Source organism: Rutidosis leptorrhynchoides, chromosome 9 (genome assembly GCF_046630445.1).
Source record: "Rutidosis leptorrhynchoides isolate AG116_Rl617_1_P2 chromosome 9, CSIRO_AGI_Rlap_v1, whole genome shotgun sequence".
In the NCBI taxonomy this organism is placed as follows: Eukaryota; Viridiplantae; Streptophyta; class Magnoliopsida; order Asterales; family Asteraceae; genus Rutidosis; species Rutidosis leptorrhynchoides.
The window spans coordinates 310069273-310088228 of NC_092341.1; the positions used below are offsets into that span (position 1 = coordinate 310069273).

Below are 18956 nucleotides of genomic sequence, written 5' to 3' on the forward strand. Positions count from 1 at the left end.
CATTTGCAGTCCATTCGTGAATACTTGTTATTTTTATGAACTTTAGTTTATTATATTTATTATGAATTGTATTTTTTATATTAAAGAAATGTTTTTAAATTCAAAAATGTTTATTTTTAAATATTTTATTTGAATAAAATGAATTAAATAACAACAAAAATATTAAAATAATTAAAATAGACAGTGAACGACACCTTCAATTTCTCTTAGCACAATTAATTTCAATGTCTCAAATGAACACTGAAGATGAACACTAAACGACACCTTGTGTTATAAGAGCACCAAGTGTCGTGGGTTCTTTTCACTATATAACAAAATCGACGTCGGGGACGATGGAGAAATCGACACCGCGCCGGCTTCGATTTCTCACTGTCGGGAAATCGACTTTGAACAGCCTGGCGTTTTGACCGTTAATTTCAAAAAAAAAAAAAAAAAATATCTGTTTCATATTTTTTTTCTGTTAAAACAATTTTTCCCACCTATATAAACACATAACCATTTCATATTTTTTTGACAAACATTCACTCTTACTAAACATTTATATACACTCTCACTAAAACACTTTAAATTTCTTCATGGCTAATTGCATCGTCACTTTCGGCATTCATTCCAGTGGATTTTTACCGAAGACAAGAAGGAATACTACGGTGGTTCAAAAGTCATGTTGGAAGGTATTGTTGTTACCGGCTTTAATTTGATGCGTTTGTTCGATAATTTAAGACAAAACGTTGATTGCTAAGCATTCGAGTTTGCATATTGAGATGAAACTTCGGAAGTATTCGTGTTTCTTAAGCGTGGAGATAAGTTGTCCGAAATACTAAAAAAACAATAATACGCTCTGAGTTTTATTTATTGATGCTTATTGATCTAAGGGCCAGATTTTTTTCACGAGAGTTTTTTAATATAATGTTTAGCTAATTTGGCTTTTGTTATAATACAAAGAAGGAAAGAAGAAAGAAGAAAAGAAACATATTTAATACTACGTATTTATCATTGTACTCGTAATCCAAAACATATACCCAAAAATGTAGGATATTATATTTTATTTAAATTTAAATATAAGTGAAAACAATAGATAGATACGTAAATTTTAAATGTTAGTTAAGTTGACTCTGTTTTCAGGTACTATACCGGCAATGATCGTTATCATCTACTATATATATCACACTCTTGGTAAACAATCTTTCATCACCAATTGCAAAAACCTAACAAACAAACAATTATCAAATTCCCAATAACTAACTAAGATGGTGGTTAACATGATGAAGTGGAGGCCATGGCCCCCACTTTCATCAAAACAATTTCGAGCCAAGATTATTGTTCACTCCATTCATGGCTTGCCGGAGTTAACCACCAGCTCCGCTCATGATCATCCAGATTTATCGAAACTGCGTGTTGAACTTAACTGGAAAGGATGTGATAAATCGAGTAATCGGATCAAGTTAAAACGGAACGGTGGTGCGAAGAGGGATTATACGAAAGAGGGATTGATGAGTGATGAAGGGTTTGTTGAATGGAATGAAGAGTTTGTTGGTGTTTGTGATTTGGTGAGGTTTAGAGATGGGGGTTTTCAGCAGTGGGAAGTTGCATTCAAGGTGTTCGATGTAAGTCCTGAACTAATTTTTTGTTGTTGATTTATTTGATTGAATTTGGTCATACTCACATGTTTACATTAAGTCATTACCTGAAATTGAAATTTTCATACTTGTATTGTAAATCAAAATATTTGATTGAGCTTCTTAGATTCATCAACCAAAAGTAATTTAAGATTGGCTTTGATGTTTTCGTTATATGATCATCCAATTAGTGGTTGGTTAAGGTTGTGATGACCCACAATATAATTTGCTTAATTTTCTTGTCATGACCCAAAATAAAAATTGCTGATTCTCTTTGGGTTATAAGAGCAGTTTTTATGTGTGACATTGTTCATTATATAGTTGTTGAAGAATTCTTCTATTATGCTGCTTTAATACAGGGCTTAAACCATGCTGTTGCAACCGGATTGCTGAACCTTGCTGAATTCGCATCTGCTGAGCCAGAAAAGACCACAATAAGTATTCACCTTTTGGTGCCTAATAGAATGGAGTGTAGTCCTATACTCTCTGTAAGTACTATTTGAAACTGTAAATCCATTTGGAATATGATACCTTGGAGTGGGAAAAAGGGTAGGTCAGTGGATCAAAATTGGTACTAATATTTTGGTATGAATGAATTGGGTCGATTGACCCAAAACACTCTCTGCCCAAATTGATTAATATGCTCATAAATGTTTATTGTGTCATAAAACAGATTTATTTAGCATTTCATTAAGATTATTTAGATATTTAGATGGTTCTTTAAGCGTTTTTTAACAAGGTTTTCAAAAGCTATATTTTTTTTTATTCACCCATTTGAGATTCAACATGACCTGAATTTGCCCGTCTATAAGTACATGGTTTAATTTTATTACCTTTAAGGATCGGTCTTCATTCGTAATTTTAATACACAGGTATCACTCAGCCTCGAAGAACTGAAAAATAGTCACGGCCTTTCAGAACTCGCACAGAGATCTGTTACGCCTGTCAATGAAGATGGGGTCACCGGTCTTAAAGCTGGTTTTAAAAAAGTCAAAATCTTCAATATAATTTCAGCTCACCGGGCTAAAAGACCATATGGGGAAGAAGAGGGCAGTGGGAAAAGCTCGGTCAGAACTGACGGTGTTGACTATCCGTTTGACTCAGATTCATTTGAAGGAACCGATTCGGAAGAAGTAGACTATGCTGATTCTAATATTAAAAAGTCCCTCAGTTATGGAACTCTAACTTCTTATTTAAACTCGAGTGGTAGCGATGATAGTGATCGGATATATTACCAAAGTTATGATACAAAAAAAGCAGATGATTTGAATGCATCTATGATTAACCGGTCAGCAAGGCCAGTTTCAAAGCGCAGCATTTTTCCATGGAGGAGAAGGAAGTTGACTTTTAGATCTCCAAAAGTCAAAGGAGAGCCACTTCTTAAAAGGAATGTACGAGAAGAAGGTGGGGATGATATTGACTTTGACCGTCGAATGCTGACCTCATCAGATGAATCTTCGTATGGGGTAAATTTTCTCTTTCTTTATAGAAGTAGAGATTTTTAATCCTAGTATGGTTTAATGGCCCGGGTAACGTGTAGTAAAATGGTACCCCCTGGTCAACTTTCCTGACCCGACCTATTTTGGTAAAAAGTTACCATTTTGACCATTTAGACAACATTCCCGACCCATTTCTATTTGACCCATTTGAGCACCCACTAAAATTACTACTACTTTGCAAACTTTTTTATTTTATTTTATTAGCTTTCTGATAATCTTTATTAACCTGGCAGTGGCACAAAAGTGACGAAGGCTCAACAACAAGTAGATCTTCAATTTCTGATTTCGGGGATGATAATTTTGTTGTCGGTAAATGGGAAAACGTGGAAGTTATAAGTAGGGACGGGTATATGACAATTCAAACCCAAATCTTTTTTGCTTCGATTGATCAAAGAAGCGAAAAAGCGTCTGGTGAAAGCGCATGCACATCATTAGTTGCCACCATAGCTGATTGGTTCCAAAACAATAATCATCAAATGCCGATTAAATCTGAGCTCGATACGTTAATTCGAGAAGGCTCATTAGAGTGGAGAAACTTATGCGAAAACGAAGTTTATAGAAAAAAATTCCCCGATAAACATTTTGACCTTGAAACTGTCCTTCAAGCCGGGACCCGTAATCTTTCTGTAGTACCTGAAAAGTCCTTCGTTGGATTCTTTCAACCCAATGGGCATGAAGACTGGGTTTTTGACTTTCTTAATGGTGCTATGTCGTTTGACTCCATATGGGATGAGATCAGTCAAATCGGGTCAAACCATAGTAACAATTTACACCCGTTGGTCTACATTGTTAGCTGGAATGATCATTTCTTTATCTTGAAAGTTGAAAAAGATGCATACTTTATAATCGACACATTGGGAGAGAGACTACATGAGGGGTGTAATCAAGCATTCATCTTGAAGTTTGACCAAGATACTACAATTCAACAAAAGTCAACTGAAGATTTTGTGGTGTCGAAAGGTAAAGAATCGTGTAAAGAGTATATTAAGAGCTTTTTGGCTGCGATCCCATTAAGAGAATTGCAGGCGGATGTTAAGAAAGGGTTGATGGCAGCATCAAGCCCGCTTGTTCATCATCGACTACAAATCGAATTTCACTACACCAAGTGTTCATAAATGTTTTGGTATTCTAACAATGTTGATTCTTATCCCTTTTTGATCCGCTTAGAGTTGGTGTTTATATAAGTTAGTCAGATCACGTGTCTTTTTTGATCATATGTTGACTTTTGCTACTATAATGTAAGATGATGGATAACAAGCTATACAAGTGAGTTAAAACGCAACACGTTTGAATTTTGTTCTTATCTTTGGTGCTTTGATCGTTTCATACAAATACAACTAGTAGCAACTTTAACATACATTTGTTGTCCACGCGTGAATATTAGCTTATTCTACATGGAAAAGAAAACCTTTATGGACGTCTTAAAGCTATTTAAGTATGTTCTTTTTTACAAGATGAGTTATTTGAAATTTTTAATCTTAATCTAGTATCGATTTACCCAACCGTCTTAATAAGTAAAAAATACATCTTTTCAACCAAGATTAAGTGCCCCTTTCCTTCCAACATGTAGAATTCAAGTATAGCAAGACAACTCGAGGTTACTCAAAATCGAATTAAGTCAGAGTCAAGTTTGAAGTTTTTTAAGCATTAATACCTAAGTTTGACCAAGCTCGGGTTGACTATCGTGTTTTATAATTAAGTTAGAGTCGTGGTTGTGTTCTGACACCCTCACAAAATGAACTAGTGATTGACGTACTCATAATCCTCACAATATATCTCAAATTCAAACTTGACAATCATCGCATCTTGCGATGGTCCAAGGTCGATAACAATTAACCAATTAGACCGCATATAGCATATATCTAAGTATTATCTGATTTCCTCAATAAACAAGGACATGAAAAACCTTGTACATTTGTAAATATAAGATTTACTTAGAAAATGACTCGACACACACTAGGTTAGGTTTCATATAAACAAAATAATTAAGCGTCGAATGAATTTAAAAAATATATAAATATAATGGAGGTAATTAATGGTTAAATGAGTAGTACTCTGAATAATTGTAACATACAATTGTTTTTTATCATTAACATCATCGTCAATCAGAGTCTACATACAAACACATTGAATCATCCAAGTAATTAACCTTGTCAATCATTTAATTAACACTCTTCTTCACCATGGTATATATGTGTTGGGCCAAAATCGTAAAATGTGACGAAATTAGGGCCATTTATGAAAAATTTAGTATACACTCCGTATTTGATCCTGTTTGGCTGATTCACTGAAAAGTGGAAAGTAGCTCCGAGACGGCGGCGAAGGCGACGGTGGTCAAACATCAGGTCACAATCTTTTCTGTCAAAATAGCAATTGCAAGGTATTCTATTTTCATTATTATAGTCTGCAAAACGTTCCATTATGTAAAAATTTATACACTTCGAATCAAATTTTTACTATAATAGCTGTTTTTGTGAAACACTGAATTTGTGTATTTCATGAATTCATATTTACTTTACGAAATTATGAAACATTGCATTTCGATTCAAGCTTAATGCAGTGGTTATTAAAATATTTTGTAGTGTTTGCTTGTTGTGGTATCAAAAATTAACATTTTAATTTAATAGTAGCTTAATTTGATTTACTAGGTATGGCGTTTGTACAATTTCATGGATTTCGTTCCCTGCAATTTCCTTCAAGAGATTGCATGTTTAACCCTATCAGGGGGCACACAGAAATTTGTACATTTAACAATAGATGTTATGCTATCAAGGCTTGCATTAAGAAACCTGAACAAAATGTTCTTCTTGAATCTAAGGTAATGTGTTGTATACCTTGTATCTATTTAAGCTTTTGGTGGTTATATAAGACCTTTGGCTACAAAGGTGAAGGTGGCAATTATGACCCATAGCTTTTCTAGGTTTGTGTTTTGTTTAGAGTAAAAGAATACATTTAGCTGCAAAGGAAATGGGTCAAATGGATCTAGTTTCGACCCGTTCAATGTATTAAAAAATTATATATTGTTCTTGTAAAAATATTTCCTGTATAGATATCAATTACATGAGCTATTTATAATTAAGTGGACAACTATTTAAGGTTAACCCAATCCCAACTATGACTCATACTAAATTACCTGTTCTGACCTGTCACATAACTGCCTGACCTGCCTATTCTTCCACCTCTTGATATGTACTTTTCTTTTCGGGTGTCAATATGGATTAAAAGAAGTTTTATATGCCTTTAGTAATCAACTAGAATCAACATGGATTCTTGTTTATAATTGCTGCAAAATAATGGAGTATATTTCTATAATTGTGTGTAAATTAAAAGATAGCAAACGACGTCGTATTGCAAGTAACAACTATAATATTTAGACCAATCATAACCGGGCGTCAGTTCAGTCCGCCAGATGACATGGACTTAACTGACGAAAACTGACGGACCCTAACCGGGCGTCAGTTTTGGGCGTCAGTCGAGCCCTCAACGCAAAAAAGAATTTCCGTCAGTTTGCTTTTAACCAATCAATGATTTTCCAATTTTAATTAATATATATATATTTTTTATAATTAATTTATTTTTCCCACCCCATTTCCAATAAGATTTTACCACATCACCCTACCCAATATTTAACACAAAAAAACTGACACACACGGTTATAAAATGTCAGAAAGTGACATTGCCAAATCACAGTCGGATTCCACGGATTCCACTTTTTGACCAAGTGTCAAAACCGCCTGTGACGTCACAATCACGGTTAGAAATGGTCTTATAGTAAACGGCTAACATATGGCCCACTATTAGTATATATGAATAAAGTTGTACCGAGCAGAAGACTTTTATGTTTTAGTTTATGTTTCATCTTCTATGATGGGTGACGATTGACCTATGCTTGATATAAACCATTTGGAAAATGAGTTTCAGATAAATTCGGTATTGGACAGTGTAATATGGGACGAAAAGGGTTTGGCTGTGGCTATCGCTCAAAATGTTGACTCGGGAGCAATATTAATGCAAGGATTTGCCAATAGGGAAGCACTTGCATCCACAATTTCATCCAAGAAGGCAACTTTCTATAGCAGATCAAGATCAACATTGTGGACCAAAGGAGAAACATCGTTGAATTTCATCAATGTTCATGATATCTTTCTTGACTGTGATCGTGATTCTGTAAGTTCCTTCGTGTGTAATAACGGGTCAAAGCAGGGGTCAAATGGTTAACTTGTAGTGCAGGTTATAAGAAACCACGTGTAACTTTTTAGCTGCTATCATGTGTTTATTTTCTGAAAAAAGATAACACAATTTTTTTAACATTTGCCAGATTATATACCTTGGAAAGCCTGATGGTCCTACGTGTCACACTGGAGCTGAAACTTGCTATTACACATCCATTTTCGATTCCCTTAATAAACCAGAGGTGCCCATTTTTTACCCTCATGTGCCATTTGTTACTTTTATTTTGTTTATTTTTTTTTTAAGATTATATGGTTATTTATTTTTTATGTTAAGATTGAAGAAAATAATCTGGCATTGACAACCTTGTACTCACTGGAATCCACACTTGCCCGAAGAAAGGAAGAACTTTCAGCACCTGAACAAGGCAAACCATCATGGACTAAGCGTTTATTGCTTGACGACAAATTATTGTGCTCAAAGATTCGGTATGCTGATTCTTTAATAAATATTTTCAAAAGCTAACTAATTTATGACATCGAGTTCAAGTGTAACAAACAAAACAAAACTTGCCTTTTTTTTTTTTTTTTTGCAGGGAAGAAGCAGACGAGTTTTGCAGAACACTGGAAGAGAATGAGGATGAGTCACGAACTGTATCAGAAATGGCGGACGTATTATATCACGAAATGGTCTTATTAATTCGCAGAGGTTTAAAATTTGAAGACGTTCTCGAGGTTCTTAGATGCAGATTTACCCAATCAGGCGTCGAGGAAAAGAATAATCGTAAAGCAAAAAGCGTCAACTGATACTAATATTTTTCAAGTCTTCAGGTGCATCAAATTTGCTTTATTGTTGTTTTAATGGATATTGAAACTGTATCAAATTTGCATTAGTCAATCTTTTTGTCAAATGGAAGACCTTGTAATCCTTTTAATATGTTTTGTATCAGACTATTAATAAATAATGTATTGTATGAAATGGTGATCATTTATAAGAGATGCATTATGACTTTTGTAGTCAACGGTATCATGTTTCCAATTCATTATTGATATAACATATAATCATCTCCACACAAGCATATTCACCCTTTGTCTTTGAACACAATTTGAAAAAAAAAGAAAAAAAAAAAACTTAAATTACATAGTTGCTTGTTGTTCGAGCAAGATCAACTGAATTTATTGATGAAACAAATGCGGTGTTTATCACGCTTTTAATCCGAGCTGCTTCCTTGTTCTTCCAACAAACAAGTCTTTAGATTTTAGCAAACCAGGAATGCGTCCGATATTTGTAACGCACCATATCTGTGATAACGCCTCTCGTCTCCCCAATGACACGATCGCCATTGGCGAGGCAGGGGTATATTTTGTCATTTTACGCTCATCTTCGCCGTTGATCAGAACCTTTAGATTGTCAGCAACCACTAAAGCATGCCTTTGTGCTAAATATCCTTGTTTGAGCTCCTAATGAATCAAACTGTGTTATTTCACAAAATAAGAGAATACCATGACTAAGAAGAACATATCTACCGTCTTATAGATGTTGAGGTGGCAAAATGGGTCGGTCAAGATGGTTAAGTGACAGATGATGTGGCAAAATGGGTGGGTCAAGATTGTTAAGTGACCGATCGAAACGAATATCAAATTCGGAACACTTTTGCCCAATTTTTTTTTTGTTTTTTTAATAAATAATCCAATCCAATTATTTGAACGTACACATTGTAGATTTTTCCCCCTTGGAACCCATTTGAGATCAAACATATATGTACCTATCAACCCATTCATAGTAATAAACGTTGTTGTAAAAGTCGGTTGACGCTTCGGTTTGGGGACTAGCCCGTCCCGACTCAACCAAAAACACCTCAAAAGTCGGTCAACGCTAAAGGTGAGTCAAAGTTAGTTGGTCAAAGTCTTGCTGAGTAGGGCATGAGTTGTTCAAAGTAAATGTTAGGCAAAAAATTTTATATTTTTAAAATTTAGATTTTGTGCCGAATATCTATGTTTAAAATACTTATGTTTTATGTTTGATATATTTATCTGTAATATATATGTGTTTTATTTGTTTATTACTAAAAGTCAACGCTGGTTTGACTCGTCACCGACTCAACTGACTCGTCCCCGACTCGACTTACTCGTCCCTCCAAGGTCTCGACTGGCTCGTCCCAGACTCGCGACTTTTACAACCTTGGTAATAAAAGCAAATGAACATGACATTTGAGCCAAATAAACATATAAATTGCATAACCGAGACGACTTACCTGAACATCAGTGACATCACCAATCGCAAAGATATTCTTGAAACCCTTGACCCGCAAGTTTTCATCTACCATTAACCGCCCACGATCATCCAACTACCATTGAGAATAGTCTGTTTGAGCCAGGATGAGCCAATTGGTTCACTTGTACATTTAAAGTGACAATCAGCCATGATAGTTTCACCACTAGATGTTTTATAAGCACCATCAGAGCTCGAACCTAAATCAACAGATTGACCTAAAATGACCTCAACGTGTCTAGCAGTTAGCCAATCAAGAACCTTTTTACCAGCCGTTTCACCAATAAACTCCAGCAACCTTGAACCCCGATGAACCAACTTCACCTTTTTGGAGGTAAAATCAACTATAATTTCACCCGCAAGCTCCACACCCGTGGGCCCCCCTCCAACTATCAGTATCGAATCAGAAGATTTGATCTTATCATAATCTACAATAAGAGCTCATATTACTTTTGGAAGTGGTTGGTCAAGTTCGAATTCTGTCCAATACGAATATTTTGTGGTGACCAGGAAAAAGTTGAAAACAGCCAGGAGTAATCCTGTTGGCTGTATGGGGTCGGATTACTCACCCTCCCGGGTAGCCCGACCAGGGAAAATTGTGAACGCTTATTTTATTTATTTATTTATCTTTTTGAGAACGAGTGGACGCTTATTTTGAGACAAATTAAAATAGAAAGGTGGACACATGTTTTGGTACACAGGTAGTATAAGCAATATCTAAATCAAGAATGAACCTATGTTTTGTTAAAAACTCGATAGTAACCACATTTACAATTTTACTTTAATATGAATGAAGCAATTTTGTTGTTTTGAAGTATGTTCGATTACCTGCCTCATACTGCGAAATCCTCTCATGTTTGGTCATATAACGGGATCCGATATGGCCTGTGGCTATTACAATTTACAAGATAATCATATGCAATCTGGCGTTCTTCTGTAGTTACTATTTGGTCGTCTTCTTTGATCCCAACTGCATCAGATACGATAATACTTGCCCCATGAAGATATTCATGGTGATCAATTATGGATCTCACTGCGAATGATGGTTCAACCATTGACCTCAAGCTCGCCCATGTTATCTCAAAATACTGTTTCCTGTAATAAATTATGCTTCAACATATTATTCATATTCACTAATGATCTGATCAATTCATCTATCATCATCCAAAATTATTGATTATTATAAATTAGCGACATTATGTTACACACAAATATATATACATCATATCTGATACAACTTACCACAAGGACTTGCTTTTTATAAAGCCTTTTGTATTGATCTCCTTAATCTATTTCTTTTTTATGTTCCAATTCCAAACATAAAATGAACCATATATTCTGGTAGTGATTTATACTCGTATTTATTTACTCAAGTAACAAGATATTAAACATTACCATATATAATACAACATTACTTAAACTTAACTATGAAAAGGTCAATTACATGTATCTATATGTATCTATTTTATTTTCACATAATATAAAATGATGAGAAATTAGAACGTAGAATAACTTACGAATCAATAAGAGTGAGATCAACATGATGATGATGATGATGATGTTTTTGCAGGGTTTTGCAAAGAAGAGAACCACCGACACCGCCACCAACCACCACCACTCTCTTCTTGTTAATATTCTCCATTCCTGTGTCACCCAGTATTAAATTATTTTACAATATAAAAAGATACGGAGTAGTTAAATATACGCATGTTTCACTTTATAGCAGCACATGGTTAATTAAAAAAACAATAAACATCAGGGAAAAAAAGCAGGTGGCATAACTGGATTTGAAGATTCACCTGCGTATTGTTTTCACTGTTTGACTTTGACTCAAGACTTACTGCAACGGACTTGACCTGTGTTTTTCTTTGAAGTTACAGAGTTTAAGTCTCAAGGCAAACAAATGAACATTGTTCTTTTATATAGATATAAATATTGAATATTGATACCATTTTAAGCACATAAGTAAACGTCATCCATTGGACTGAAACTAGATCAAAAGAAAAGAATCCATCTAATAAACAAAAAAGAATAAGATTTTTAATATATTAGAAGGCTAGATACATCTACCTTTGTACAAAAATAGAAATACAAAACACAATGGCCTTCCTTTAAGCCAAGTATCTTCAAATAAATTCATTATTGTTGTTAAAAACCTTAAAATTAGAATGACCATATACAAAAAACTTGACAATTAGTGTCTTGAAATCCTTACATAAGATAACACGATTAAATCACATATACCTGAATAAAACTCACTCTTGGCTTTTTTTCCTTTGTTTTGTTTGTAGGAAGACGCAGATGAATTTTGCAGAACACTAGAAGAGAATGAGGATGAGTCACGAACTGTATCAGAAATGGCAGACGTATTATATCACGAAATGGTCTTATTAATCCGCAGAGGTTTAAAATTTGAAGATGTTCTCGAGGTTCTTAGATGCAGATTTACCTAATCAGGGGTCGAGGAAAAGAATAATCGTTTTTTTTTTAAAAGCAAAAATATTATTATTATTATATGGAATATTACAATACAAGTCCCTATATGCTTTTATACAATGCTATAAACGAAACGGATCAGCTGAGAAAATATGAAATAATTATCTGAACTTATGATCGGGGGAGACGTAGACTAGATAACACTACGAGGGACGAACTTGCGTAAAAGAACAACAAGCGGGGAAGGAGGGGACAACCGTGCCGATCAAGCGACTACAAAGTTGACACACAACCAACCCATTTAATCTAACCCACATAGGCTATATAGAATAACGAAACCATCCCGATTTGAGTTAAGTTATGTTAACCGACGCCTATGCGGTTTGAAGGAGGTGACACGTAAAATGACGGGTTGAGTAGCCATTGATGCCAATCGATAGGTGTTTTCTTCCGTGAACGATTTGAGATCCAGCTAAAGCTTTGAGATTGGATCTCGGAGATTATCACAGCGGGGTTCCATATTTTTCCGGAAAAAGTCTTTAAGTTCCTATGTTTCCAAATAATGTAGCACGCAATCCATTTAGCAGCTTGCCATATTGAAGAACCAATGGAATTATGTGATATGCCCTGATCCGAGATGATGGCATCATTGATGTTAGAGATACTTATGTTGTTTTGATTCCACCAATCGAGAAATTGTATCCATATTGAAGATACTTTTTGACAATTTAACAACGCGTGATCAATGGTTTCAATTTGGTGCTCACATAAGGGACATAAGATGGTGTGAAGGTCAATTCCTTTTTTATCGAGTTCGGTTCTAACCGGGATTTTTTGTTGAACGGCCCTCCATGAGAAAATGAATATCTTTTGTGGAACGAATTTGTTTTGAGGTAGTGAAAGGTTTCTAGAGTTTGTGCCGTATTTAAGCTTATTGATCAGATTTGACAGTGCTGCTGAAGTGTAGATGCCGGATGTGTCAAGGGAACATTTCCATGAGTCGGGGCGTTCTGAAATAATAACAGATGTTATTAGGTTGTTGAGCTCCGTGAGATAATCCTTTGCACGACCACTAGGAGGGCGGGACCAATCCCAATTACCGATCGAGGTAGAGTTAACGTTCATTATTCTATCAGCAACAGTTGCTTCTTTGCGGGATTCCAACATGAATAGTCTATGAAATGTATCTTTTAAGCACTCAGATCCGATCCATATATCATGCCAGAAGCTTATTGATGTGCCATTTCCTATGCGCTTTGAAATCGAGGATGTGAAGGTTGTGCCTATATTGTCAGCAACTTTTCCAGCTTTAATAATCTCTTTCCAAATGGTGCGACCTGAAATGTTCCTGCATAAAAAGTTAGTATCCAACCCTCCCCCCGGCCCATAAATGCTTTTGATTATTTTTACCCATAATGCATTATCTTCGTTTTTAAAACGCCACCACCATTTACAAAGTAATGATATGTTTTTAGCAAAGAGGGACCCCACGTTTAAACCCCCACAATCGTATGGCAAAATTATTTGGTCCCATTTGATCCAATTAATTTTATTATCGTTTGAAGATCCTCCCCAGAAGAATTTCCGTCTTTTAGATTCAAGTACCTTAAGGATAGCGGATGGTGCATGAAATAAGGAGAAGTAGTATAATGGGATACTACTAAGAATTGATTTGATGGTCGTAAGTCGACCTCCGAAAGAAATAGATTTAGCAGCCCAATCTGAAAGCCTTTTGTCGAATTTCTCAACGATCGGCTGCCACGAGGAGGCGTGAGATGTGGGTACACCAATAGGAAGTCCAAGATAGGAGAACGGGGTATGACCCGCAGAGCAGTTCATGTAGCAAGCCATTTGTTCGGTTTCGGTCGTAGATGTACCTATACCGTAAAGTTTGCTTTTACGGAAGTTAACTTTGAGGCCTGAAATATTTTCAAAACATTTTAGTATTTTGGAGATATATTTGGCGTTTCTTTTATTCCATTCGCCGAAGAAGATTGTATCATCAGCATATTGGAGGTGTGTAATATTGAGATTGTCATGTCCGATCTTTAATCCTTGCAAATGACCATTGGCTAATGCTCTTTTGACAAGTATGTTAAGACCTTCAGCAACAATGATGAACAGGAATGGCGAAATGGGGTCACCTTGTCGAATTCCCCTTTCAGGGGAAAATTCTTTGGTGGGAGAGCCATTGATTAGTACAGAAATAGATGATGACCAAAGGCATGCCCGAATGAAACCAATCCATTTTGGACCAAAACCCATGAAGTGCATGGTTTTAAATAGAAAGTCCCACTCAATGCAGTCAAATGCCTTTTCGAAGTCAACTTTAAAGATTAAACCTTTTTGTTTTTTACGTTTTAATTCATCAATTATTTCGTTTGCAATTAGGACACTATCTAGGATATTTCGACCTTTGAGGAAAGCTGTTTGTTCACTACCAATGATTTTATGAATGACCATGGCAAGGCGATTGGAGAGTATTTTGGTGAGAATTTTATAGTAGCTACCTATTAGACAGATTGGGCGATATTCATTTAATCCGATTGGGTTGGGTTTTTTCGGGACTAATGTGAAGAAAGATGCATTACATCCTTTGGAGATTTCTGAGTTTTCCCAGAACCAATCTAGAGATTTAATGAGGTCGGTTTTAATCAGTTCCCAATGTTTTTTAAAGAATCTCATGTTGAAACCGTCCGGCCCAGGAGCTTTAGAGCTATCGCAATTACATATGGCTTCCCATATTTCTTTTTCGTTAAATTTAGCTTCTAGGAGTTGATTGTCCAAGGAAGAAATGTATTCAAGATGTGAAACATGATCGAAAGGGCATTCGTCACGTAAGTGTTTGGATCGGAAGATGTTGTTAAAATAGGAATATGTTTCTTGTTTTATTAGATTAGGATCTTCAGTCCATGTACCATTAATTGAAAGCCCGTGGATGTTGTTTTTACTTGTTCTTCTTTTGATATAGTTATGAAAGTATTTCGAATTTTCATCACCTTCAAGCGCCCATTTGATTCTAGATTTTTGTTTAAGCATGTTTGTTTTCTTTTTTTCTTTGACGATGTGATGCATTTTTTCATCGATCCATTTTTGTTTTTCAGTTTCGGATAAAGGTCTAGTTTCGGCGGTTTGTTCCCAATTATTACATTCAGTAAGATGATCACGTATTTGGGAGTCTAAGTTATCAAGTTGATTACTATGTTTTTTAAGTTCTAATTTAACGTTTTTTAGTTTGTTACGGAAAATGCAGTCAGGCCTATTCCCACTAATTGGGATCAACCAAGCCTTTTCTATGGTGGTGTCGGCATCTTTTAAATCTAGCCATGTGTCAAAGACACGTATTGGCTTAGGGCCAGAATCGAGGAGGTTATTTCTTAGGATAATGGGACAGTGGTCAGAAAGGTCCCGATCAAGAGTTTTGGAGGATGTGTTGGGCCAGATAGTGAAGATGCCATCGGAAATGAGGAATCGGTCAAGTTTACTAAACTTCATTGTTTTTTCACAAATCCTTGTGAACCTTTTACCGCCTAAAGGAAGATCAATTAATCCAGAGTTATTTATAAAGTTATTAAAATTATCTGCCCAATTTTGATTATACTCTGTGTTCATGCGTTCTGTTTTGTTTCTTACTTCGTTGAAGTCACCAAAAACAATGTGTGGGATATTAAGGGAGTTAGTAAGGGATGAGAGTTCGCTCCAAAGTCTAAGTTTTTTTGAATGGGAATGGGGGCCATAAACATTAATGAAGGCAATTTCAGAGTCATGACCCGCCCACGTGCCACAAATTGCAAGAAAGAATTCACCCTCAATAGCATAGTTGAACGAAAAGATATTAGTATCCCAAATAGTTAGGATACCTCCGGAAGCACCATCCGAATCCTTTTGGACGAATTTAAAATCAGAATTACCCCAGAAAGATTCAATGGTGTTGTCACGTGTTTGGCCGCATTTGGTTTCCTGGAGGCCTAGAATTGATGGTTTTTCTTTATAGCAAATACGTTTAAGCCAGCTTATTTTACCCGTTTGTCCAATACCCCGAATATTAAGAGAAATCGTACACATGAGAAAAAACTTACAGAATCGATGTGACGGAGGTGGATTCATGGGTTGTTGCGACGAATCCCGATGCTTTTCCCGAATTCGAACGTATCCAAGCTTTTGCTAGAGGTAGAACCTGTCTTTTTAGTCTTTTTGTTATGTACCATGTCCATATGAGATCCCTTCGAGAAGTAGGATGTGCTACCACCACCGTTAGACGAGGACTTACAACGTTTAGCCAGTTGAGAGATTCTAAGCTTTTGGCCACTTCTAGCTAGATGTTTGATGTAAAGCATATTGGATCTAGGTCTTTTAAAATCTGGGTTTTGAGAGGTGTTTTTTGACTTAATGATAGGTTTGGCGATGGTGCTAGAAATTTTTCTCTTTTTAGAAATTTCTTTACCCGTATAAAGTAAAGGTTCGAGGTTGAAAGGATCGGAATTTGTTTGTTGTGTAGCGTTAGGGGCAGGCATAAAATTTAATGGAGAGTTGGATTGAGGGTTTAAAGGGGTAGTACAGGGGGTGTCGTTTGTGGTATGGTGAGGGAGGGTTTCGGGAACAGAATCTGCATGTTCTTGTGTCACTATTGGTGAGCATAAATCATTTGTTAGAATGTGTTGAGGTGAGCTGTCCATATTAGATTTACCCGAGATGTGGCTAGGTGTAACAGGGGTATCATTTACATGATTCGATGGGCCGTTAATAACAGTGTTGGGCTGCGGGATTGCAAGGGTATCCTCTCTTGGTGGGCTTGGGGGGGTATTGGTGGTAATGGGCTGCGTGATTACAGTGGACTCCAAAGGGATGGTTTTTGGTTTTGGTTGATATGAGGTGGTATTATATGGCCTTGCTGTATTAAAATCAGGAATAGGAGGTGGTTCAATTGGATCAGTTTCATTCGATGGGCTAGTTTCTTTTGTAGAGCTAGTATTATTTAAAACAGTTTCGGGATTGGAAGGATTATGGGTGTGAGGGTTTGTGGTGTCAAAGTGGTTGATGGGTTTCGATATGCTAGGAGATTGGAGAGATTGGTTATCGGCATTATTATTAAAGGGACGAGTATCCATTCGTTTAGAGGAATTAGAGGAGGTTTGGTGAGGAGGCGTGGGATCGTGGTTGTTGTTACGGGTGGTCTTTTCAGCGTTTCCTTCAACTCGATTTTCACAATCCAAGTGGGACTCTTCGTCAGAAATGTGATCGTCCGAAAGAATTTCATCATCCCAATTCGACGAATTATCGATATCACCATAAGTGTTAAACATAGAAAAGTTTTGAACTTCAATGATGTAAGCCTTAGATTGATTGACGTCACCGGGGTTGATAATAACTTGGCCGTTTATCGGTGAGAAATTGTTTGTTTTGATAATTACCGAGCCATGCGATAAATCTTGGTTGTTCTCATTGGTTATAGAGCAATTAAACGTTTCAATTACCTCGCCCCAATTTTTTGCTATGTCAATGAATGTGGATTCTAACCAACAAGTAATAGGTACCCCGAATATGTTAACATAAACAAGTCTACCAGAGGTTTTGTAAATTTCGGGATCCCATGGGTTTATATCTTCAAGCCATTTCCATAATGGGTGTTCCGAATTGTTAATCAAGTCTAGGGCCGGGTTGGGTTCCTCAAATATAAGCATTAGATCATGCCCGCCCAGGTATTTGATAGTAAACCCACCAAGGTTTTCACTTTCACATATTTCATTAAAATATTCAAGGAATTCAAGATCTTTAACTTTGGCAATAACCGCTTGACCAAGTATTTGGATAAGATCATCATTAGAATTTACCTTAATCGAGGGGATGCCGTAGTTTGTAGCCTGCTTGTTTAGGACCACTTCTTTGAAATTCCTTTCGTCTACAGGTGAGTTAAATGCAACCTTAACATTGTTCCTAGAACCCGATTTTGCATTGTTAGGCTGTGGAGCTTGTTTCTTTCCTTCGGGATCACGGGCCTTGTATACTTTGAGTAAATTGTCACCCGCAACAATGAGACTTAGTCTCCTCGCAAGAGAATCTTTGTGGTAATCTGGAACGTCTAAGAATCTAACAAAACCAAACTTCCTTCCGTTTTTTAAGGTCTTCCTGGGGATGTAAACCTCGTGGATATTGCCATATTTTTTGAAAACATCCCATAAGTCCGTTGAACACCAGTGTTCGGGAAAGTTGTGGAAGAGGTATGAAGTAATTCTAGACTTGTCGATCGGTTTTGGCAATTGATTTGTTTTAGAATTATTCGCATCTGGAAAAGGCTTGCCATAACGATTGATAAGGTTGGTGGCTGATTCCCGTATTTTGAAGTTGTTGTATAATTGATTGTAGGATGAGTTTAACCTTGTCGAGTGATGATTGAGACCAGATCTGGATCGGACAAGTTGGGTTGGATTCTGCTGGTTATTGTAATTAGGGTTAGGGTTTTTTGAAGGTGAGTTTTGCTTATTATGATCAATTTTAACCCAAATACCCTGATTGATAGGCTGATATCGGATATGCTTGTTATCAGCAAAGAAAGATTGTTTCGACTGGGATTGGTTGTTCGATGCTTTTGGTGTAAAAGGGGATGTCGGTATGTTTGACATGATAAAAGAGTATTTCAAATAGAATAGCACGTAGAAGAAGAAAACAAAAACAGAAATTAGAATCAAAAAATCGAAAGCAGAATGTTTAGATTAGGGTTTCTAACCAAGAAGAAGATGAACAGACATGAAGGAGAGAGCTACAGTACCCCCTGAAAGGGAAATGAAGTTGTGATACGAAGTACGGAGTAATTAGAAACGAATTTTGAGGAAAACGAGAAATCGATTTCCCGGTGAAGATCGCCGTCGCCGGTAGTGTCGCCGGAGACGTTGAGGAGATTTAGCACAACGTTGAGGAAAAGAATAATCGTAAAGCAAAAAGTGCTAATTGATACTGGTATTTTTCA

General features: G+C 36.2%; 3 protein-coding genes and 1 pseudogene across 4 annotated transcripts; 2 read left to right on the forward strand and 2 right to left on the reverse strand.

The window, feature by feature from the left end:
* Positions 1 to 1159: 1159 nt before the first annotated feature.
* On the forward strand, positions 1160 to 4397 carry LOC139866288 (uncharacterized). Its single transcript, XM_071854478.1, has 4 exons — positions 1160 to 1604; positions 1976 to 2104; positions 2489 to 3082; positions 3349 to 4397. Exons 1-4 carry the CDS (start codon positions 1248 to 1250, stop codon positions 4228 to 4230), a joined length of 1962 nt encoding a protein of 653 aa, XP_071710579.1. The 5' UTR covers positions 1160 to 1247; the 3' UTR covers positions 4231 to 4397.
* Positions 4398 to 5765: 1368 nt separating this feature from the next.
* LOC139867374 (histidine biosynthesis bifunctional protein hisIE, chloroplastic-like) lies at positions 5766 to 8176 on the forward strand. The gene is made up of 5 exons (XM_071855741.1): positions 5766 to 5933; positions 7037 to 7282; positions 7434 to 7529; positions 7622 to 7773; positions 7881 to 8176. The coding sequence occupies exons 1-5, from the start codon at positions 5766 to 5768 to the stop codon at positions 8089 to 8091; spliced, it is 873 nt and encodes a 290-aa protein (XP_071711842.1). The 3' UTR covers positions 8092 to 8176.
* Positions 8177 to 8487: 311 nt separating this feature from the next.
* LOC139867708 (uncharacterized) lies at positions 8488 to 11207 on the reverse strand (annotated as a pseudogene).
* Positions 11208 to 13212: 2005 nt separating this feature from the next.
* On the reverse strand, positions 13213 to 18743 carry LOC139867330 (uncharacterized). 2 transcript variants are annotated; one of them, XM_071855694.1, is made up of 2 exons: positions 16072 to 18743; positions 13213 to 13329 (listed from the first exon to the last, which is right to left on the reverse strand). In XM_071855694.1, the coding sequence occupies exon 1, from the start codon at positions 18610 to 18612 to the stop codon at positions 16096 to 16098; it is 2517 nt and encodes an 838-aa protein (XP_071711795.1). In that variant the 5' UTR covers positions 18613 to 18743; the 3' UTR covers positions 13213 to 13329; positions 16072 to 16095. The 2 variants fall into 2 exon arrangements, with proteins under 2 accessions (XP_071711795.1, XP_071711793.1); XM_071855692.1 differs by having other exon boundaries at positions 13214 to 13340.
* Positions 18744 to 18956: the final 213 nt, after the last annotated feature.